The following is a 23,700-nucleotide window of genomic DNA, read 5'->3' on the forward strand; positions in this document are numbered from 1 at the left end:
ATAAATTTGAAATTGCAGTATTGCTCACACCCATAATCCTGGTTTAGTGTTCAGTGATGAGAATCAATTCAATTTTATCTTGGATCTTTACTTTTTCACAAAGCTAGTGATACATGGGTTATACTTGTCTTCTGGTGTATACTTCAACTTGTGATGTACAGATGTATAAAATGAGATGTGATTTCCAGTATAAGTTTGCACTCCAGGTTTGGGATATGTATAGGCAATGGTGTTGCAGGGTTTCCAATGTCTTTCTACAGAAGATTCCTGTATTTGCTTCTCATGTAAGACCAACCTTGATTTGCTTTGCAATATTAAAGTGCTTGGAACAATCCCAACTCTCAAGGAGCATTTGAGGTGGTAGTACTATATGTGAAATTCTTAATTGTATTTGCTCTTTAGTGAAAGTTCTTCTGTTTTTATTAGTTATTGCGGCAGGCGGAGGAAGCAAGCAGCCGATTCAATGTGAATGATAGAGCAAGCTTCAACTTTATTGAAAGAAATCACACCTTATATAAGCAATCTACAATACACTACTTGTAACTCTATTGGATACATTTAAGAAAACTACATTATAATATCTCAGCCATTGGGTACATCTAAAAGGTCACATTATAATATCCCAGCCCCTTGTGGCATCTCTGGTATGCATAAACATCTTTCTTGCTGTGAACCTGCTTCTCTCCCAGGGCTGCCTTCCTCTCACCCCCAAGGTCATAATGCGCCCCAACTTATCTCTTTGTTCTCACAACAACCCTCACTAGCACAACTGAGCCCTGGATCTTCATCTTTGTTTACATAACTGTACCCTGGGTTCTTTCCTTTGTTTACCTCAGGTGGCTGGGACCGAATTCTGCAGGGAGCTATGGCCGACCAGCTCCTGCAGGGAGCTATGGCCTTGCTCTCTGCAAGCCGTTCTCCAACAAGTTATCAAATGAACAAATACAGAAAGCAAAGCATCCTCAAGGTGCATCAACTTCTATTTACTTTTACTATTGAAAATATTACCCAAATGTTTAGTTTTGATTCATGTCAGATCTTGAAAATGTGGGAGACATAGCTAAGGAAACTTTACTGAGGTGTGTATCTAAGTGACAGCAGCACATGAATGTGTGAGTATAGTGTAACTGTATTCAGGACTAGTTGTGGATGTCTGTTGTGTGGCCACTACAGCCTGTTGCAAGTAGAATCACTCTCTGGTGAAGCAGTTGGTGCTGATAACCTGACAGTGCTACCGTATGCATTTGGGAGTGTTTGGTATGTTCTAAACCTAGTCTAGTTCCATTAAACTACCTTCCCGAGTAACTGGAGTTAAGTGCTCCTGGAATATTTCTTCTGGCATGTTTTAGTCTGAATGGAAGTTAGTTCATATGCCCCATACTACTTCATGACATGAGCCAAAGCATGATAAGTGACAATCATCAGGAGGTTCATTTAGGAATACATCCTGATGTGAAATAAAACACCAATGTAGATACACCTTAAGACAGTGTAAAACCAAAGAAATGGTCTGAGTGTTATGTTCTTGTGTTAGAAAGAAGCAAGCACCACATCATAACTTTGCAAGTACTAAATGGCTTTGTCTTGATTTATATGAAAAGGTAAGACATGTCACCCTTCAAACATTCTAATAGGTCAGGTAGGGAGTTCTCAACAGAGTATTTGTCAGAATGCTGGGATGTCAATGCTGAAGGCTACTGTATTTACATGATTAATGATTTGATTGTGTGAAGAGTGAAGGCAGAATTCATTTCTTGGCTATTCTAGTGAGCAAACCTCTGCTTCTAGATGAAAATATGCTCATTTGGATAACTGCTTTTTGCAGGCACTGGAAGTAAGGATGTATCTGGTTCCCCTGCCCCCTTCACTAGAGAGTTTTCTTCATTAAGCTTGATTCACCTAATGCCATAATTAAGTTTATAAAAACCTAGCCATTACTTCACTGCTCTTAGGCCAGTAGAATTACAGACTGATAATGAGCAATTCCATTCATGGATTGTACACATTTCCATCTCAGCTTTTGATTGTTGCATCTTTATTTTATTGAGCTGAACTGATGCTACATAATCTTATCTGAACTATGGGATCAAGCCAACACCGTCATAATTTCTCTTTGTCTTTTTCAGTGTAATCTTATCAGAATGGTTCTGAATGCCTTAATCTCTTCTGCCCTGCCCCCACTTGCAGCAGGCACTCCAGGAAGCAATAAGGAGTGACAATGTCCTCTCTAGAACTGCCGTTTTGGTTAACTGCTGCCAAATACAACTTGATTTTTATTTTTCATGAGGTCTGTTGTGGCCTACTTCACAAATTAGCAGTTTTATTTCAAGAAAAGTCCTGCTATCAGTATATAGGATCTTAATTTGTGTTCTCCTTATAATGTAAGTTAACCACAGCTTTAGATGCTGAACCTAATTTATGAATGTGGTCATTGTTCAGTCTGAAGATCAGGCCTGAACATAGTCACAATTGGTTCCAGAATGTAGGTAGGATACAAAATATTCTTGTGGTACTTGTAGTAACTGACTATAGCAAAAATGCTTTAGCCTCTCTTGGATCTTTTTAGATCCATGAACAAACACCTCTTGCATTGAAGGCCAGACTCAAGCAGCTGCAGAGGCCACTGTACTTCCTTGAGACTATTGGTATAACTCAAACCGAGAAACAAAACCTTGACTCGAGGGTTTTTTTTTGGCTGTGCTTATGTTGCCTTGACTCTCGCCTATCTTCTGTAGGTAGAATTGTGGCTTCTGACTTCTTTTGTCCTCCTTCAAATTAGCCAGTCCCTTTGTTCTGGCCAGATCTTCTGGTCATCAGTCTGTTTGACTGTTAGATTGGTGGGTGTTATGTTTGATATTATTTATCCCAGAACTACTTCTGTCAGGACAAAAAGCTAGGTACTTCCACCCTCACCACCTCCCTGGGTCCTGCATTATACTGTGATGACTGCAGTTTTGGCCAATAGAACTCTTAGTCTAGTTTAAGTTTTGAGTTGTGGCAGTTATTCTTCTTTTGACAGTTACGGCATTAATTATGCTTTGCTCTTGGTTACCTGAGTTTCTTGTTTTCCTTGTCTTTAAAGAAAAATATAGAAACATCTTTGAGAGAACACTTGCAGTCAATTTACAATGTGAGCAGAATTTACCATTTTTACCTGTAGTCTATCTTGCCTCCTGCACGTGCAGTTTAAGATGTGGTAATGAAATAGCATTTAATGGCATTTGGAAGAGCTTGGTGGGCTCTAGAAACTCTTAACACAGTTTAAACTGGTGAATAAATAAGGGCTGTGTAGAAAGGTGGCTTGAAACCTGGTAACTATTTATTGCTCACTGCCAGGATAAAAATCTGCTTGGGTGTTTTCCAAAACTGTGTAGCGTTTTGCAGGGATCTGTCCAAACATGAAATGAAAATGTTTTAATCGATAATTTGAATGATAAATTTGAATAAGGTCTTTTATTACAGGTGATCCTAAGGAGAGCTGCTGCCAGTGTGTTGATCAGAGCTGGGTGGAAATAACAGATAAAATCTCAAAGAATGTTGGCTAGTTGGATCATGATAGTAATTCTGTGTAGGGAGAAAAGCTATCGTGTGTATCTCAATGTAGTCATTCCTACAGAAGAAAACATTCTCCATCTTCAGAGAAGGCTGTAGTGAGGATGGGCAATATTCATAAAATGAGAGTACATCTGTTCACTTGAAATTAATCAGTAGCATTTGACTTAAATTCAAGTGTGTTTTGCCAATTATCAGGCCTAGCATAAAGGACACAGCCAGCATAAAGATGAACCAATAACCAAATTGTATTTGATACAAAAGGGTCAGTACAGGGGTGAGCACTGGGAGTACAAACAAGTCAGATTATACATTATCAACATCAATCCCACTGACCCCAACAACAACACCACATGATCAACAGTGGGTGGAATAAATGGTGCAATGCAGTCTCCCATAGAAGGGACAGGAGACAACCAGGTTAACAAGCCAAACGCATAAGACCAAGGAAGCCACACACTGAATCCCTACACAGCCCACACTTACAAAGGCCAGAACTGACTGGAGCCCAGTCCCAGGGAGGCAGGAGGTCCTTCCCCAACAGGGAACTCTGCACAGGACACCCACCTCACACACAGACACTGCCCTGCCTGCAAGGGGTCCCAGCTGTTATCCCTCAGTGGACACCTGACCTGGGGTTACTCACTGCAGAGCCCTGGGGCTCAGTGACCCAATGGCTCTGTCTGCAAGGCTGCTCCACCCTGGAGGGAAGCTTAAAGGGAAACTCACCCCCCTTTGGGAAGGGCTGTGGGAATCATCCACATGTCAGCCTTAATCTGGGGCTTGAGGTTGAAACCCCAGCATTTCAAAGTGTTACCTCTGCCTAAATTGTACAGGGGAGGAGCACAGTCTAAAGGGTTTCTGTGTATGTCTTATGTTCTAGGTGAGGAGATCGTTGTCTCTCAGTTTGATTTCAGGTGTGCTGCTTTCCAGCAGTGGGTATTCATAAGTTGACCATTTGGTACTTTTAATTGAAGAATCCATTTCAGAGACTAATGGATTAACGCTGCTGCTTCTCTTGGCTTCCTTCTATGCCCCTTCACTCTGTATCCTTCCTGCTGCCTCTGGCATATGTGATAAGGACCGTTTTTTTCTGTTCTGTGTCTTGGCACAGTGGAGCCTCTGTCTGTGACTAAGGCTGCTGATATGTCCAGTAGTATGCTACAGGAAAAAAAAAACACCAGGGAGAAATAAAATATCCTAAGCACATTTTTAAGAAGTTGAATGAAATTAATATAAAATCAAAGGTATTTTTCTAGGAGTCCAATTCTGAGGAGGATGTCTTGTGGAGAGTTTATGAAGGGCATCTGTTACATGCATGTCAGAACTTTGAAACCTAAGTATTGATTGTGGTACAGTTTTAACAGCTGCTCAGCATTTCGTTTGAAGATTGAAGTACTGGCCAGTTCTGGTCCAGCAGCAAAGTACAAATATAAAGTGGGTTTCTGTACATTAGCTGACCAGAGTAGTGTTCAATTGCCCATTTTGTTTCTACTCCCTCTGATGGTTTGGCTGTGTATTGGTTCCAGGTTGTTTTATAATAGAATCTGTTTCTCAAGCTTCAGTTATGCAGTCTGAAACAGTTGATTCAGTCTTCCAGACTTTTTTCTTCACCCTGCTTGGTTGGTTTCTCTTGCTAAATAGAGGATGATCTCGGATGGACAGTTGAGTTACGTTTCAGAGCCTATTTAAGAGTTTGGAAGAATTCCTTTATAGTGCCACTCTTTAATACTAGTAACTATCTTCAGCAATGGCATATAGAGGAAAACTCTTACTCCTGTTAGTGGAAGATAGGGGAAGTGGAATGTTTCAAGGCTAATGGAGGCCTTTGAGTGCATAGATGCTTTAATCTCCTTTCAATGTGGAGTTATGTTTCAGTGAGTTGTTTGCAAGGCTGCCTGACAGTCTTCTGGTACCTGTCTAGTGAATAAATGTAATAAAATAAGATTTCCAATAAGAGATACAGATCCTTTGTTTTGCAATTGAAATATAAAACCAGACCGTATTTGGACAAACCTGCCTTGTTTTAAATAGGATTTGCAGAGATAAGAGCTGTAACATCAGAAGTATCCCTTCATTCTTATTAGAGGACCTGTTAATATTTTGATACTTAGTGTGTATGTATCACTTTCTGATTCACCTTTACACATGCATTCTTTGGTTCACTTTAAGTGGAAGAAAAATGGCAGGAAAAAATGTACAGCTCAAGTTCATTGCTGTATCTATTTTATTCCTGTGCCATGTGCTAGTTTTGGAGATTGGCTCAAGGTCCCTGAAAAGACTCTTACATATTTGAAGTACCCTGTTAATTCCATGTAAATAACTCGAGCTTTCTTTTCAATTGACCTTGAGATAAGATTTGTGCAGAAGAAATAAGCCATGTGTCTTCAAACTGTTTATCCCTGCATGTTCTAGAATTGAAATTTTTGGAGCTCTTACTAGATAATAGTGAATGTTTGTAGTTGCATTGTTTATACTTTAACTCCTGATTTTAAAAGTGTATGCGTCTAATAAAATTCCTTACTTGTCAGGGGCTGTTCTCTACAGTGTATTCTGTATTGCTTTGCAACACCAGGCAATGCAATTTTTCCTGCTTTTCAGACTGTTGTTCTCCCGCTGGAACTACAAACAATATCTCAGCTCAGGAATGGGACCTTGATTTCTTTTGTTGCTTCCCCTTATCTGCAGCATTTTAACAGTGGCATTTTAGTTGGTAAAACTATGTGGAGGTAATATGCATTGGGAAAGAAACATGCCCAAGCAAAAATTGCAGTTAATACATAGAATTCTTCTAGAAGTTTTTGAATTACTATGCCTATAGTGTTCTGCACATTGAAATTTTCCAATAAAATCTTCAACTTCTTAAGAGAAAACTTTGAGGAGCAGTGTTTGCTGATACTAACTTGGTGTGGTGGTTGAACAGTTTGTTTTTTCTCACTGCCCTCTGTTTTAGGACTACAATGATGAGATCAGACAGGCACAGCTTCAAGAATTAACATATTTAAATGGTGGTTCAGAAAATGCAGAAGTTCCAGTAGTCCGTGGAAAACCATCTATTCGAGCAAGAGGAGTACCAGTTCCTGCTTTGTCCAGGTAAGTATCTCAGCTGCAGTGGAATTTAATTTGAATGTCTATATTTTAAGCTTCTTCCTCCAAATAAAAAAAAGTACAATAGTGAAACATGTGAAGGACCCCCAAAATAAGAGCAGAAGATAGGGGCAACAAATCTTGATTTGTGGAACATAGTCTAAATAACTTAGACTGACTTAAGTGGTGCTGAAATTTGTCTTGAACTTGAATGGTACCTAAGTGGAGAAACAATGTGCATCATAAAGATGTTCAGTGCTGCTTCACTTCTAACTTCTAGTTACTCCCTTATCTGTGTGCAGGGTCTGTTAGTCCTGTGGAGCTCACAGCTTTGAAAAACTGGTAAATCTTGCCTTGATTGACATGAATTTCAGATCAATTTCTCTAACATAGAGAATACACATTCCTTTTACTGTATTGGTAAATTTATAGTCCTGATAAAATAATAGAGAAGTGTTTTGGTGGTAGAATTTGGATTTGGTCTCCTGCACTGTGCTGTTTTCATGAAGTGGCATTTGTTTGTTTCAGGAATAGGAAAGTCTGCTGCTTCCTTTGCTTTATTTTTCTTTGACATGGGAGGTGTTCTATTTTTACTTTAGCATCCCCCATCTTGATTGCAGTACTGAGATGACAGCTTCAAGTCCTTTGAGTCCCAAAGTGTGAAAACAAACTAAATAGAGTCCATAACTGTTTCTATTACAGTAGAGAGACTGTGGCTGCAGTAGTTAAGTGTAACAGTTTTCTACAGTGAACTGTTTCCTTTGATGTGGCTATGGTGCTTATTAATGCAAGTTTGAAACTTAATTTCAGCTTTTAAAATTTCAGAATCATTTTCTGAGGTGTTTTAAGTCAGATTAAACATGCTAGAAGGAAAAAACACTGTGGAATTACTCCACTTATACAGATCTGTTATGTCTATCCTGTAATAATTGCAAATGCAATGCAGAATGAATTTTAATTTAGAGAATTTACACATACTGTTTGTGGTATCCTGTAAGTATATAATTATTTTCTCCAAATAAACAAATTTTTGTTCTTACATTCTTAAGTAATGTTGTGTAATATATATAGTCTGCTGCTGTTCTTGATTTTAATGTTCAGAGTAGTGGTAATTATATACCAAGGTTCACTTCTTTAGCACTGTAATCAGCCATTCAAAAGTGCTTGCAAATTAGAATCTCGTTTGATTTTGGAGATGGGTTTTTTGCTAACTTTTCTTCAGTTTTTAAATATCTGTTTTTAACTTTCCCATAGATGCCTGTAACAACTCTGCTACATATTGTCAGTGCAGAGACACTCAGTTCTATTTCACTTTTTCTTCATTTTTATATGTCCTTAAGCTAGTGTTTGTGATGCAGAAGTAACTGTTTAGTCTGGTCTTATCACTAAAGTTTCATACCTAATTTCCACTACTAGTGCCTAGCACATGCATACATAATCAAATTTTCATAGTACTGAATTTCTAACATCTCTAGTTCCATCCTCTGGCCTTTGAAAGAATAATTTACCAAACATGCATTTTATGTAAGATTTACATGCTGTTAGGTTGCTCAAAATTCTTTGTAGTTCATACTGTTAGCCTACAACTATTGAAGTGTCTTCAGGGTAAATGTAAATGTTGTTAGCATTTGATCTGGAGATGACAGCTGAAAATTGTATTTGTCATCTCATTTTTTATGTATGTTCTAAGGAAAACTGAAAGGTTGTTGCTTTGACTTGTCCTTACTTTAACACTTGTCTCAAACTCTAAGATTCTTTTCCCTCAAATTGAAGAGCTCTGTTAGCATAAAAGATTCCTTAAGTGAAATGTAATGCCATTGCAACTGAGATACTACAGCTATTGAGTTAAAGATCTTAAACTCAGTTGTAATGCTCTGAGTCTTTTTTTTAGCCCAGGTAGATTTCAGTGAGAAATACTTCCATTGAAGGAAGGCTTTGTTAAAGGCTTTGTCTTAGTGTTAAATAAAACAGTTCTAATAGCAAGCATCCTTGAGATACCCAGGAGAGGTTGAAGCAAAGCTTGAAGATTTGTGAAATGAATCTAAAAGCTTGATCCTAACGTCTCTTTATAATCCAGATAATATTTTTAAGATACCAGCCTTGATATGTGAAACATCCTGTTGAGGATGCAGTAACTGAGTGTTTAACTTCGTTTTTTTTTTTAAGCCTTAATTCCTGAATAGCTTCATTTAAAAGGACCAAAGTGTACTAATTTATGCCTTTCTTTACTCCTTATCAGACGTGTTGAGACTGGAGATAATGCATCTTATCAAGTGCCTTCTTTTAAGAAGACTTGTTACATGTATGTTTAGCTCCATACCAAAATTTTACTTTGTAGAAAACAGTATGCTTGTGCTTGCATACAAAATTGTAGCTTGTGCACAGGTATTTCTGTATATGGTAAGTAATTTCCTGATGGCTGTGGTTTGGTAACTTTTATTCTGCTATTTCTGGCTTGTTCCATATTTTCTTGACTTTTTTTTTTTTTTAATGACTCCAGAACCCAGTAAGATTTTTGGGAATGGATGGAATTTGCTGTCAAAGAGTTGTGTTTTGAGCTTTCCCTTTAGGAATGTGCTTTCCTTCTCATCACTGATCTTGGGCACATACCTGCTTCCTTCTGCCCTCTGCCCTCATTTTTCTTCCTTCATCCTAATACTATTAAAGGTTACCTTCAGATGTTTTCACAGTACTTCAGTTTTCTGTGGTGTTTATACTCAGCATTTAACCTCTTTAGTACTTGACTCATCTGTGGAACAAGAGAAGGGACAGGAGAATCTTTCCCTGGTGAAAGTCCTGGTTTTCAATCCCTTTTTTTATTGTAGACTGACATTGTTCTTAAACAGTTTTTTTGGAGGTGACTATACAAAATGAAGGATCATACCAGTTAATTTTAATGTGCTAGTAGGCTTAGAGGATCCATAGTGATTAATGTGATGCTGTTATAATGAGTAGCTAGAGGATGCATCTCTTTGGAATCAATGTCTTTGATACATTTGAATTTCTATCTTGAATCAGTGGAATAAATACTACTACTGAAATGTGAATTGAGATTTCTGATTAAAGACTGAAAATAAACATGTAACATACATGTTAATGTATACCTCTCAGGATATTTTGCAAATAAAGTAGCATTTCCTATCTAAAACTTCACATTACTATTTTAAGACTAAGCAAAAAAACCCCCAAGGATCACTGATTTCCAGTTCTAAGATATATTGGAAAAGTTATATTCTAGAGGATAAGATGATTAAAGTCTAAGTACATGGGTAAATCTTTTTTGCCACTTGGGGGTGGGGGAACCAATTCATAGTTCATGCCACTTACAGCTGGAAATCACAGTTAAAATCAAGAATGGTTTGGGTTGGAAGGGATCTTTAGAGATCATCTAGTTCAACCCCCCCCCCATGGGAAGGGACATATTCCCCTAGATCAGGTTTCTCAAAGCCCCATACAACCCACCCTTGAATACTTCTAGTGATGGAGCATCCACAGCTTCTCTGGGAAACCTTTTCCAGAGTCTCACTACCATCATTGTAAAGAATTTTCTTATGTCCAATCTAAAATTGTTGAAAACCATTGCCCCTTCTCCTGTGACTACAGGCCCTTGTGAAAAATCTCTTTCCATCTTTTTATAAGCAGGCCCCCTTAAATATTGAAAGGCAACACTAAGGGAAAGTGGTTGGGTTAACTCCCCAGCCTGACAGGAATTGTATTTGAAAGCAGATACTTTGATTTCACTAAGATGAATGGAGGAACAAGTAATCTCTCAGAACTGAAATGTAGGAATAGTCTAATTAAAGAAATAGCAAAATTCTGGTTTGTGGTTGCATCAGATTGTTGGGGTTTTCTACTTTCCCTATTAATTCATTTCATATTTTTTCTGTGCATGTCTGGGATCCTAATGGCTGAGTGACTTTCATTCTATCTAGGGACAAATACAACTGTTAGTGAAGTTGTAGGTTAGAATTTGCTGTCTTGTGTGTCAGACATAATATGAGGCGATGTGGATCGCTGCTGTAATGTGTTCACAACTTTCAATTGTTCTTTGTTAGTCACCAGATAAAACTTGAATCGCTCCTTTCATACATCTGGAATCAGCTGGTTTGTTTTAAGAATAACTTCTTGTTGAGAACATGTAGGACTTCAAAAAGTTCTGTAGCACAAAAATATTTTTCAAAGACAGTTCAGGATTCAGGACAAAGGCAGGTACTACATTCAGTGTGTTTTGTTTCTTTAGTCTTCTGATAAATCTCCCATTTTTCACAAAATTAAAACATGAACATACATATTACTGTTTTCAAATGAAAAATATGAAATAACTTGAGTAAGAGTTTAACATCAATGGTGACTCATTTTGGAAAAAAAACACCAAAAAGACAGGAGGAATCCTAGCTGAGTGGTATCAGGATATCAGTGTTGAGTGTTTTGGTGCTGACATTTTAACATAACATGTCTATTTTCCACATGTCTAATAAAACCTGAACAAAAATAGTTTGAGCAATGTTAACTGTAGTTCGCTCTGCTCAAAGGAATAGAAGTACTCAGAATTTGTTACATCCATTTAAACAGTTTAAATACTTACAGATGTGTGGAACCATGAATGCTAAAATTAAAGAATTCCAAGTGTTTCCTCATTGAATAATACAGTGTAGGGAACTGATTCTAAATTTCACATTTATGAAGCTATTCTTACATTTACTACCATTTCTGGAGAAGAGATAACTGAAAAGGAGCTTCATCCTGCATAAACCTGTTTAATTTTTTTCACTAAAACAAAGTGAAAGCAAGCTGTGAACTAACTGACTTCATAAGTAATTTTAATAAGTCATCTAGTAAAAACCCTTGATATAAAAATCAGTGTAATACTAGAGAGAAGGAAGTGATAAATGAAAAGATAAAGTAGAGCTATTGCTGAGGGAATCTGGGAGTTTTGGCTTGACACTCTGTGCTGTGGTCAAGGGTAATAGTTTGCTGGAAAGAAATCCTAAAACCACTATGGGACTACTATAAATTAGACATGTCAAATTATTGCTAATAAAGGCTGAAAAGGAAGTATTCAAGTTGTATGTGTTGGTAAAATACTATTTTAGTAACAATCAAACATTAGTACCTGTGCATTACTTGTAAACATTCATAAATTATCTGAGTCTAGCATAGTATAATGTAGCTGAGTAGAACTAGTTATTTAGAATAGTTTTCCACATATTAAACTCTTTGTTCAAGTTGTGAGAGATGAATCAATTACAAAATGCAGTTCTTCAGTAATATTTTAACTGTACAGTGAGTCACACTTTCCAGATTTTCTTATATATTATGATTATGTTCTAAAATTACTGTATTTACAAATCACACTAGCAAATTCGAACACTTGTCGAAGGCTGGTTCTCCCATTCTATAGTATATTTGATAGCTTTATAGAAATGTAGTGCTTCACTTTTTTTATTTTTTTTCCCCTCATGCTAAATTGCAAGTATAAATAATGAAATAATGCTATGGGGGAATTTTCAGGTTCCAGCTAAAATAGTTTTCATGATGTTGTCTTCAAGGGATGCTGTGACATGAGGTAAATCAGATTATTTCCCCCTGCTATTCTGGTACACTGTTCAGTGTAGAGAAAACAAAAGATCTTAAATGAATTACTGGGTTTTGCTTTATCTTGTTTAGTGCATGGTACCCAGATTGAAGAAGACCTTTTCACTGTAGAGCCTGTAAGTTAATTACTTAGTTGTGAGTAAAATTATTCTTTATTTAACCACTTAACTTACTTGTGTGTTTAATGGGGGACGGTTAACTTCCTTCTCTAGGTTCACCACTGCTGGATTAGTAAATTCAGAAAAATAACAGCAAAACTGAGAAAGATGAAACAGAAGTTTCAGGTATTCTCACATAGCAGTGCTAATCTGTTTAAGGGTAGCAAAATGTTTCTTTTTGATTATGACTCAATGATCTCAAGTACATGGACAATCACTTTGTTAAAGCATGTCTGGAGATAATAGCATTTGGCTAGAAGCTAGGATTTACTGAAAATGTTTACTGTCTAACTAATACAGTGTGTGTTTAGTATAAAATACAGTTAATAGGTACTTAAGTAGTAGAGTTTTCCTTGTTCAAATAAATCCGAGCTGCCGGATAGCATCCTGATGTAAGATTCAGAAGAGTAACAAAAAGAGAAACACTAAAATCTCCTGTGATGCTTCAGTACTTGTGTATTTGCAGTGTCATAAATCTGAGGGATCACAGGCAAGGACCTTTTTATTTCAGGTGTCTTGAAAATAAGGCACATTAACTCTGTCTCAAAGTACTTACACAAGCAAAGTATACAAAAATTTGAAGATGAGTATGTGGGGGATTCAGTGCCTGTTTGCATACACCATTACTCTGGATATATTGGCAGTGTCAGTACTGTAATAGATGTTCTTATGGGCACTGGGGTAAAGAGGACCTTCAAAGGACTTTCGAAAGGGAATGAGATGGCAGCATGGTAGTGAGGAGAGAAAATGAAGGCCAAAAGACTCCTTCTGTATTTCAGAACATGAGCAGGTAGTCCATGCTGACATGGGCTGACAAAGGAGTTTTGATAAGATAAAACTTCCAAGGTTTGGACATAGTGCTCTGTGGCCTGTAGAAGTGGAAACAAAGATCATCTGTAACAAAGAAATAGTGGAAGGATTAAGAGGGCTATCAGGCAAGGAAGTGTATTGGAAGACTGATCAACTTTCAGATTCAGAAGTATTCTGATAGAGGGTTAATACAGCAGTTTTCTTTATCAAAAGAAAGTTATTTCCAGTAGTTGTGCTGCTTGTAGTGAAATGATAATTTTGTGCTTGAACCGAAGCTGTGGATCAAGACTGCTTCATAGTTATTTGAAGAGAGATGTCATAATTTTATTTAAAAAAAATGGGAATTTGGTGTCTAATCACTGATGCTCCAGACAGTTTCTAAATAAATCTATTTTTCTAAGCCCTGAATTAACATGAAAGAATCTGATTTTGAGAGGAGTTTCTTACTGTCTTAAAGTTTTGATGTCACCTGCAATCTCCATGCCAAATAACTTTTAATGTCATTTGAAAAGAAAGGCTATTTTAGTTTTTTTTTATAAAGAAAAGAAAATTCTATATGCTGTCTGCAAAGTCAAGAAGAGTTGGTGATAGCTGAAATTTGGCCTGCAGAATTATGTCCTTGGTCAAAGAAGCAAGCAATGTCAGACTTGGAGGGACTAGGAGCCATGATGAATTTGATTTGATGGTAAGATATCTCTGTGCTGAACAGAGCTGAGATGTTTTGGTTTGGATGAAATAAGTAGAAGACTTAATCTAAATGTTAGCAGATGCACCAAGGCTTTAGAAGTTACAGGTGAGATGGTTGTAGAAATGTAGAGAGAATACCCTCTGTGCAGTTTCTTCAGAGACCTGAGAAGCAAATGGATACCCCCTCAGAAGCAGTTGACTGGGAGAGGGAAGAAAGCCCAGGAAAGTGAAAGAACAAGATTCTCAAAGGAAAAATGTTAGTGCATCAGAAATGGTAAATACAACATTTAATATGTGGAGAAACTCTGTAGGAGATGTAGTTGAAAAGTTGTTAGCCACTGGGAGTGCTTTCTCATATGCTGTGTATATTTGTGCACTACTGAACATTCACTAAACTTAATTGTAGTGGGTTACATTCAAGTATGTGAGTGAAACTTTTACTTAAAAAGTAAAGTAAGACCGCTTCATCCTTAAACACCTGTAGTAACATGTAAATTATAAAGGAGTTAAATGGAAAACAAGAGTAGGCAAGATGGATCAGAACTGAGGTGTAGAAGGATTAGCTAAAGCATAGATGGGAGATGAGAATTAGGTGTGTAGAGACTAAACTGATCTAGAACCATCAGTTCTGCCCCTAATGGGACATGTCTGCTATGTAGACACAAGTAGAGATGACTTGCAGGAGTCATCAGCAATTGGGTGAGGGATGTCAAAGTCAACAAGTGTTTCTGTGAATACATAGATAGCGATAGGAAGGCTAAGGAAAATGTGAGCCTACTGCTGAATGGAGCAGGGGCCCTGGTGATGCAGGGCATGAAAAAGACCAAGGTACCTAATGACTTTTTCAGCTCAGTCTTTACTAGTAAGAGGGGTCTCCTGAAATTCAAGGCCCCAAAGATGAGGGGAAAAGCACACCCTTGGTGGAAGAGGATCAGGTTAGAGAATAGCTAAGCAAACCAAACACAAGTCCATGGGCTCTGATGGGATGCACCCATAAGTGCTGAGGGAGCTGGCAGATATCATTGTGAAGCCATTCTCAATCTCTGAACAATTGTGGAAGTTAGGAGAGGTGCCTGAGGACTGGAGGAAAGTAAGTCACCCCTACCTTCCAAAATGACGACAAGGACCTGGTTAACTTGTCAGCCTCACCTCAATCCAAGAGGGTTATACTGTCATCCGGAGGGACTGTGACAGACTGGAGAAATGATCCAGGAACCCCATGAAGCTCCACAAGGGGAAGTGCAGAGCCCTGCATCTAGGGAAGAACAACCCCATGCACTGATGTATGCTGGAGGCCACCCAACCGGAGAACAGCTGGGCTGAAAAAGGACCTGGGTGGACACCAAGTTGAACGTGAGCCAGCAATGCAGAGAAGGCTAATGGTATCTTGGGCTGTATTAGTATTGCTCGCAAGACAAGGGAGGCGATCTTTCCATTTATTTAGTGCTGGTGAGGCCCCACCTGGAGTGCTGTGTCCAGTTCTGGGCTCCCAGATACAAGAGGGACATGAGTGTACTGGGTAGAGTTTGGCCAAGGGCCATAAAAATGAGGTCTGGAGCATCTCTACAAGGAGGAAAGGCTGACAGAGCTGGGACAGTTCAGCCTAGAGCAGAGAAGGCTCTTCTCAGCAGTGCCCAGTGACAGGAGCAGAGGCAGTGAGCCCAAACTGAAACATGGGAGGTTCCCTCTGAATATCAGGATGACTGCTCGGGGTGATTGTGGAGTCTCCCACCTTAGAGACATTCAGAAGCTATGTGGGCATGGTCCTGGGCAAATGGCTCAAGGTGTCCCTGCTTCAGAAGGGGGTTGGACTGGATGACCTCCAGTCAAGTTATTCAGTGATTGCATTTCATAGGAGCAGTCATAGTGGCTCGGATGTTAAGGCAATTGGGTTTAATATTCCATCTCTCCTAGTTGATGTCCCTTGATTGTTACATTGAGAATGACTCCTGATGTGCCTTCTCTGTTCCCTTCATGTTGCTACTGGGTTCTATTGTGTAAGTCTCAATTCTTGTTTCTAGTATGAAGTGCCTTAATCTACTTAATTGTTGCTTGTATGTAAGCTGTTCTATACTGTTGGTCATCTTTGACATAGTTTCTGATGCAAATACAGTTCTTTTATGTTCTTCTGAAATTAGGCAACAGGACTGTAAGTACACACAGTAGGGTAGCAAAGTTTTCTGTATTCCCTTGTTTTCTAAAACTTTGTGTTTCACTGTGCTGACCTGGCCAGTCTTAATTACGAACGTTCTTTGCGTAGTGACAGCTCAACCTATTGCTTTGTATAATGTTAGAATATAAAAATTTGTGTGTGTAAATATTAAGTCCTGAGTGTTACCTCCTGTAGTTTGTTACTTTGAAATTATTTTTGCTCTTTAGCTAAATCCCAACCTGAATGGTTAAAGATTAAAAAGATAGACATCTGAACTCCTGTTGTAGCTTACAGAAAGAGAGCGCAATTATTCTTAATTGCTCCATTTGTTCTGTAATTTGTCTAAAGTCAGTTGGCATGACCATCCAGTTCATTCCCCATAAGGAAGGACTAGCATGAGAACCTTGTTTGGTCAGTCTTGATTATGTAGCAAAATGAATGTGTGTGTGTATATATATCCTTACTGTTCTTCATTGGTGATTTGGCCTCAGACTGTGGCACATTTCTGAATTCCAGAGCGTTTGAAAGACTTTTTTTTTTAGGCTTTCTATAAATTCTTTAAGTTCTGACCTGCTTTTTTCTGAGTATTTTGTATTTGTTTTACTAGCATTTGTCTTATGTTAGAGATGGGTTCATCTTTTCAAAGTGAATCAAGTGACCTCTTAATATCTCTCCTTACCCTGCTGTTCTAGCCTTACTGAGCTCCTTCTGCCTTTTCAAGTTTTTCTTTTTTAACAGTTGTTGTGTATGTACTCTGACTTCCTCTGGGATTTCTCTAAATGTCTTCCCATTTTATGTATATATGTTACTGCTTTTAAATCTTTTTAAGCACTATTAATATAGCTGCCCATTTTCAAATAAAGCAATACCAGAACTTGTCTGGTTTTGCAAAGGTAGGCAAAGGTTCCTATTCAAAGTGATTCCTCAATGTTTTCAGTTAGTTTCTGTTTATTGTTCATGTCAATCAAACTTCTGTACTTCCCTGATAACTTACTAAAATAACAATTTACAGTTTCTAAAAATATGCTCTTAGCATCATACCTTGATATGACTCAGATTGTCATGGTAATGGAACTCCCCTGTTACTAGTTTCCCATCTCTGCACCTTCCTCATCTCCTCCAGCCCAGTGCAGTAACCATCTGAGTGGTGTAATACAGAACTATATATCTCAGATTGTTTATTCTTCCTACAGTCACTTTTTTTTTAAAAGCATGTAAATGGTTTCCTAATATAAGAGAAATATGACTTCCCACCCATCACCACTGCAATCTTAACTGTTTTTAAAATGCAGAAAAGACCTTATCACGTGGATCTGGTGTTCTAATTACTCTTGAGGAATAAATCTATGCTGGCTCTAAATACTGTACTTTTTTTCCCCCTCCATAAAATGTTTTTCCATGTTTTTAGCATGTCCCACTTCCTGCTGCTCTCACTTGCACTGTCTAAAGGACACCATGAAGATTAGGTCTAGTGATTCTTGAGGTTTTTTTACTGACGTTTTTACTTGGTATTGACTTTTGTCTATGCCAATAGGTTCATTTCCCTTTCTTTGGCTTCACTTGGAAAGTATCACATTTGCTATTTCTTTATATTACTTCAGCAGGCTGTGTCTGGGAACTTCACTGCTCACCCCTGCCCCCACTACAATGAAGTCAAATAAGCAGCTGGTACCCTGTCCTGAGGAGGCATTCTACAGATTAGCCAAAACCAAGTAATAAGCACAGTTTTAAATCACTTACTCTCTAGGCTTGTTTAAAATACTTTGTGTTTTGATCAGTAATTAGAATGAATAAAATCTAACCTGATTGTATCAACTATTTAAGCTTTTGAATTCTTCATTTTGTGATGCAGTTTTTCCAATATTTTTTGCTAAAATGATTATATTTTCTGCTAAGCTTACCAATGAGAAATTATATGATTTATGTGAAATGGGATAGGCCAAATCTGGATTTTACTTTATAATATTGTTTAAGTTGGAAGTTTTTATGGAAATCAGGACAGAGTATTTTCACTCAATTACTGCTTGAGATAAATTAGATGATGGCTTGATAGGTAGAAAGATAGTGTTAGAGCTTGTGTGTGTTTGTTTTCTTCTATATATCTGTTACAGTATACAATAAGGGTGTGACTTTCTTGGAACAAGTCTATATGCCTACAGAGCAGTAGTTTACGTAACTGTAGTCCATGGGGTGATCTCCTTTAAAAAGGAGATGTCTATTAGCAATGTCTTAGACATCCTGTTTAAAAGAGGATAAATGATGCAAATTTCCCACAGGTTGTACCTCTAAATCTCCCTTTACTATAGGGAGGTGGGGGGGCACCACCTTTAAATGGATCAAATGTGTTTGAAAATTGTTCTGGTTTAGGTCTCAGGTTTTTCATCTCTACAAAGAGTTGAAGTAATGGAATGCAAGTTAATGCTTATCATTGTTTCAGAATTCTAAAAATAAACTGTTACTGTTCTTAAGTATAGATATAACATCAGGTTATATCCTATAATCACCCTGCACGTTTATTACATGTTTGAATGTTTCCCGCAACAGCTGGAAATCTCTTTAGAACCAGAAGAAAATGTAACTCAATCTCTTACATGCAGTGTGATCTTTGGATTGTATTTAGAAGTTTACACAGGATCAGAAGGGAGTTGCAACTGATTTCTGTGCTGGGTTTGAGTATGATATAGGCTGACAGCTTCAAATTAACCTGTTACTCTAGGATTGTGTTTTCACATACTATAAGTCAAATTTCTAGTGAAGTTGACTGATTCCAGCACATTGGTTTGGGTGTCTGTGTATGTGAGAATGTCTCAAGCTAGTGAGAAGTTCATCACTGAACCACATTATCTAGTTTGTATCTTTCAGCATTTTTTGCATAATGTGTGTAATTGGATTAAAGCATACATAAAAATGATGACTGTAAACCTCTTTTAGACCTTTTCTGGCTCTAGCAAAGGAAAATTATTATGATGTGAGGGAGGGAGCTGTTGAAAGGGAGGCCAAGGGTATAGTATTTAATGGTAAGTGATCCCTATATTTGCAGGGGCCGTGGAGGAGTGCCTCCACCACCAGCAGGAGTACCAAGAGGGGCACCAGCACCCAGAGGAGTGCCTCCCAGTAGAGGACCAGTCAGTCGTAGCCGTGGACTTCTAGCACCCAGAGCAAGAGGAGTACCTCCACCTTCAGGATACCGCCCCCTTCCACCACCTCCAGCACAGGAGACATATGGTGAATATGTAAGTTGAGCTGTTGACATACCATGCACAAAGTGTGTAATTCTGGAAGGATGATCCGAACTATCATTTTAGAACTCTGTAGGATCTCTTTAATTAGTACCTAAATAAGATTTTTACCTGGAATCTATGGGAAATGTGGTCATCTTGTGTCACCTTTTCTGACTTGGAACTGTTTCATAGTAATGAAACGTCAGGTTATATGTGCTACCATAAAGACATTTACAGTGCATTTTGCAGAATAGTTATGCACCTCTTAAATGTATTATATTAGGGTTCTGCTTTACAAAAATCCAAGAAATCCTATTGTCAGATTTTTTTTAATTTTTAACTAAAACAGAATAGTATTCTACTCTTCTTCCTAAACCTATATTTGTGGTCATATAACTGTTCAGTGTTTAGAAATTAAAGTATTTCTATGAAAGCCTCAGAATTAATCCTAAATTTTTAACAATATACAGTGTATCTCTAAGCCATACATCTTTGATTTTATTAAAAATTTACTATCATATCAAAATACTTCATATTGTACATGACTGATAATTATAGAGAATTGTAAATTGTTAGGATAGATTTAATTTAAATTAAACTTAGAGCAGTGAGATAAAAAACTATTAAATCAAAAATATTGTCAGAAAATGGATTTAGTCTTACAGAAAAATAACGTTTTCAAGGACAATGCTTTTAATGCTTTTTATATCTTAAAGCATTTTAGCGTACCTTCTTTACAGCCAGGTCTGTCTGGACTTTATTATTCAGACTATCAGAAAAGAATTCCTGAATTCCAGAAAAAGCTTTTGTGGTTTAGACACTTTTTCTTTTTTTTTTAACATTTCTTCTATAAAAATTCTCCCTTTCCTCATCACCCCTGTGAAAACTCTCTAAATCAAATCTCAACCTTTGTCCTCTTGCTCAGAAATCTAATTTTCTCTAAGTTACAGCTTTTTGCAGAAAGTTTAATGTTGTCAGTACAAACATAATGCATGTATCTGAACAATTCAGAAGAATCTGATGCAGTTTATTAATTTTATCAGAACTAGTACTTGAACAGTATATGTAAGTGTCCCCTGGCTATAACTGACTTGAGTCAAGGTGAGCGCTGCAAATAAATGGTTATTTCACAATTCTTTCAAAGGAATTAGTCCTCATTAAACACCCTGTTTCCAGGGCATACACTGTAGAATGCATGGTGATGTGGTAAAAAATAAACCTCTTTGAGTAACGTGATATTCATGTGTCTGCTGTTTATAGCATGTGTTATAGAAGTGGCATGGAAATAACAGCTGTTTGAATCGGCATCCTGATATATATATTTTACTTCTGAGAGAGTAATTAGAAAATAGCACTGTAAAGAAAACCAGTGCTGTGCTAAATAATTTCTAAAATGAATGTTCCCTAGGACTGGATCACTTATCTTCCAAAGAAGAGATCTTAACTGGGATAGATATATTTAAAGCTGTAATTGATAAAGCAATGCTAACGGGTCCATTTTAAAATTAACATTTTCCATGTCTCCTTTTGTTAAAGTGGAGATTCATTAGAAGTTTCGCTGCTAGGACATAAACCACTAGAATATTTTATGTTAAATTCAGTGCATTATATTTTTATACCTGCCCATTTGTATTACAATTAAGGTACTTTGATAATGTATCTTTCACATTACTGTAACATGGTAGAAGTCATAAGCAGAATTTCTATCCTTTCATTACTAGTTGCTGTTCAGCTGTATCTAGTATTAAGCACAAGTTTTCCAAGCTGAATATCTGAATAGGGTAAGGTGTCACTGTTTTCCTGAGAAGTGTCTGTAGAATGAGAACTTCAGTGATATTGTGGGTGTCATAAGTTATTTTAAGCAGCATATAGTTTCAGAGCTTCGGAGATGGGAATATCCAGATGTTAAAGAGGAGCCAGTAGAGGTATATTGGGTTTGTGTGGCCAGGTTTTGGTAGCAGGGTGGCCTCTGAGAAGCTGATAAAAGCTTTCCCCCATGTCCAAGAACCAATGCCAGCCGGTTCCAAGATGGACCTGCTGCTGGTTAAGGCTGAGTCAGTCAGCAATGGTGGTAGTGCCTCTGGGATAACAGATTTAAGAAGGGGATTAATCTGCTGTGCCACAGCTGGGAGAGAGAAGTGAGAATCTGTGAGCAGCAACTCTGCAGAAGTGGGGGGCAGGAGGCGCTCCAGGCACAGAGCAGAGGTTCCCCTTCAGCCCGTGGTGCAGCCCGTGGTGAGGCAGCTGTGCCCTGCACCCATGGAGCTCCATGGGGGAGCAGAGACCCACCTGCAGCCCGGGGGGGACCCCACGCCGGACCAGGGGGATGCTCGAAGAAGGCTGTGACCCCGTGGGAAGCCCACGCTGGAGCAGGCTCCTGGCAGGACCTGTGGCCCTGTGTGGGACCAATGCTGGAGCAGTCTGTGCCTGAGAAATTGCAACCTGTAGGAGGGACCCACATTGGAGCAGATTGTGAAGAACTGCAGCCCGTGGGAAGGACTTATGTTGGAGAAGTTCATGGACTGTCTTCTATGGGAAGCACCCTACACTGGAGCAGAAGAGTGTGAGGAGTCCTCCCCTTGAAGAGGAAGGATTGGCAGAGACAATGTGTGATGAACTGACCACAACCCCATTGTCTGTCTCCTTGTGCTGCTGGAAAGGAGGAGGTAGAGAAATCAGGAATGAAGTTGAGCCCTGGAAGAAAGGAGGGGTGGGGAGGGGGTGTTTTAAGATTTGCTCTTACTTCTATTATCCTACTCTGGTAATAAGTTAATTTTTCCCCAAGTTGAGTCTTGTTTTGCCTGTGACAGTAACTGATGAGTGATCTCTCCCTGTCCTTATCTTGACCCATGAGCCTTTTGTTATATTTTCTTTCCACCTGTCCCACTGAGGAGGGCAATGATATCATGGTTTGGGCACTTGATATCCAGTCAGGGTCAACCTACCACAAGAAGGCTTTCCATTGAGGATTGGAAAGTCTGCAGGGATTCATGAATCTTTTATTTCCCTTACGCTTAGAAGTCTTTGCTTTCTACTCATTAATGTGAAACTGCAAGTTCAGAAAGAAGCAAACTCTCTTCTGGATGGAAGCCCTCAGCCATTTGCTTGTGTAACTCCAAGTATCTCAAAGATAATGTCTCAAAGATGAGCAGGACTTTCACTACATAATTGTTGCCCATTTCCTCTATGGAATACTATTAAGTATACCCTGTGACATAAAATGAGGCCATCATTGAGTCACAAACATCTTCCCTTTTCCTTCACTCACTTTGCTAACTTTTTTCCATAGTCCTTAAGACCAATGAATCTTTAACATCATGAGGAACTTAGTTCTGCCTCCTGTCTATCCTAATCTCTCTCCTTCCTCTTCTTGATTGTTTAAGAAGTTGTTTTCTAAAAGACAATGATCAAAATGGGAAGGGGATTACATACTTTCCTGAAAAATTGGAAGGGTTAATTCTGGAGGCAGTATCTCATGTGGGGAAAAATCATACCACAGGCAAAATAATGATTAATTTGAAGTTAGATGCATTTAAATGTGGGCTCAAGATAAACAAAACTAGGTGACTGTTGCTGTCTTGTGCTTGGAGCCCATAGGGAAGTTGTCCCAGACTTACCTCTGTGTAGAGCTTTCCATCAGGTAAAATATCTCTGTCAGCTTTTTTGGGCTGTTTCTAATGCTGACTTGGGTTGCTTGATTTGGTCTTCTCTGCAGAAGTCATGCAACATACCAGACTAGCAGCAGCATCTGCACATTGTTCCAGTTCAATATAACCAGTTTTCCCACTCTGATGTTGCCAGTCTCACCTCTGTATCTCTCTGTCCCAGGACCCACTCATTCTGGGATCTCACCATATTGTCAGTACCACGATGAAGTTTTTGAAGCTGCTGAATGACAGCTGCTTATCATTTTCTGTGAATGTTGTCTTTTTAATAGCTGTAGCATCAGTTTAGATGATAGAAAAAATACATGCCTCTACAGCCAGTCAACTTTATAATCACTGTTCTAACCTCACTGCTCTGTCTGGTGTGAAACTTCTTCTGAAGGCTAACATGCCTCCCCCTTTTATGTCTTCAACTTCTTGGATCAAGAGAAAGCTTAGTATGATGTGTGAAGCATTGCCAGGATTGTTTTTATAATCCTTGTATAAGGGAAATCATACTAGGTGATTGCTAGATACATTGAAGCTCTTATGGATGGTTTCAGGGTCATCATTCTCTTAATTACATGGGAATTTTTCACTCCTTATTGAACCAAAACGTAAAAGATAAATATTTTCATGTATTTTTAAGTTGACAATTTATTCCATGAAGCTAAGAAATAAAAACTGTGTTTGACTACTAGCTGGAAATGTCAAGCTTTTCCATGTTTTTCAATAACCAGGCAATTAGTAACAGTAAGCTAGCAATTCACTGCCCTTTAATAGTGTCAGTTCCA

The 23,700-nt window shown here is 38.2% G+C and overlaps 1 protein-coding gene across 2 annotated transcripts in view; it reads left to right on the plus strand.

Annotated features, from left to right (window-relative positions):
- KHDRBS3 (KH RNA binding domain containing, signal transduction associated 3) overlaps positions 1–23,700 on the plus strand; it is a 73,472-nt gene that overhangs the window by 18,983 nt on the left and 30,789 nt on the right. Inside the window, exons 4-6 of one of the 2 annotated variants that reach the window (XR_003397686.1) lie at positions 6,506–6,645; positions 17,643–17,753; positions 19,082–19,274. Coding sequence is in view for 1 of the 2 variants with exons in the window: in XM_026841660.1 (XP_026697461.1) it covers positions 6,506–6,645; positions 17,646–17,753; positions 19,082–19,274 (441 nt within the window). In the remaining variant the exon portion in view is untranslated. The remainder of the gene's footprint in view (positions 1–6,505; positions 6,646–17,642; positions 17,754–19,081; positions 19,275–23,700) is intronic. The other variant, XM_026841660.1, reaches the window with a different exon arrangement.

This window comes from Athene cunicularia (assembly GCF_003259725.1).
Source record: "Athene cunicularia isolate RWA chromosome 2 unlocalized genomic scaffold, athCun1 chr2_part1, whole genome shotgun sequence".
Lineage (NCBI taxonomy): Eukaryota > Metazoa > Chordata > Aves > Strigiformes > Strigidae > Athene > Athene cunicularia.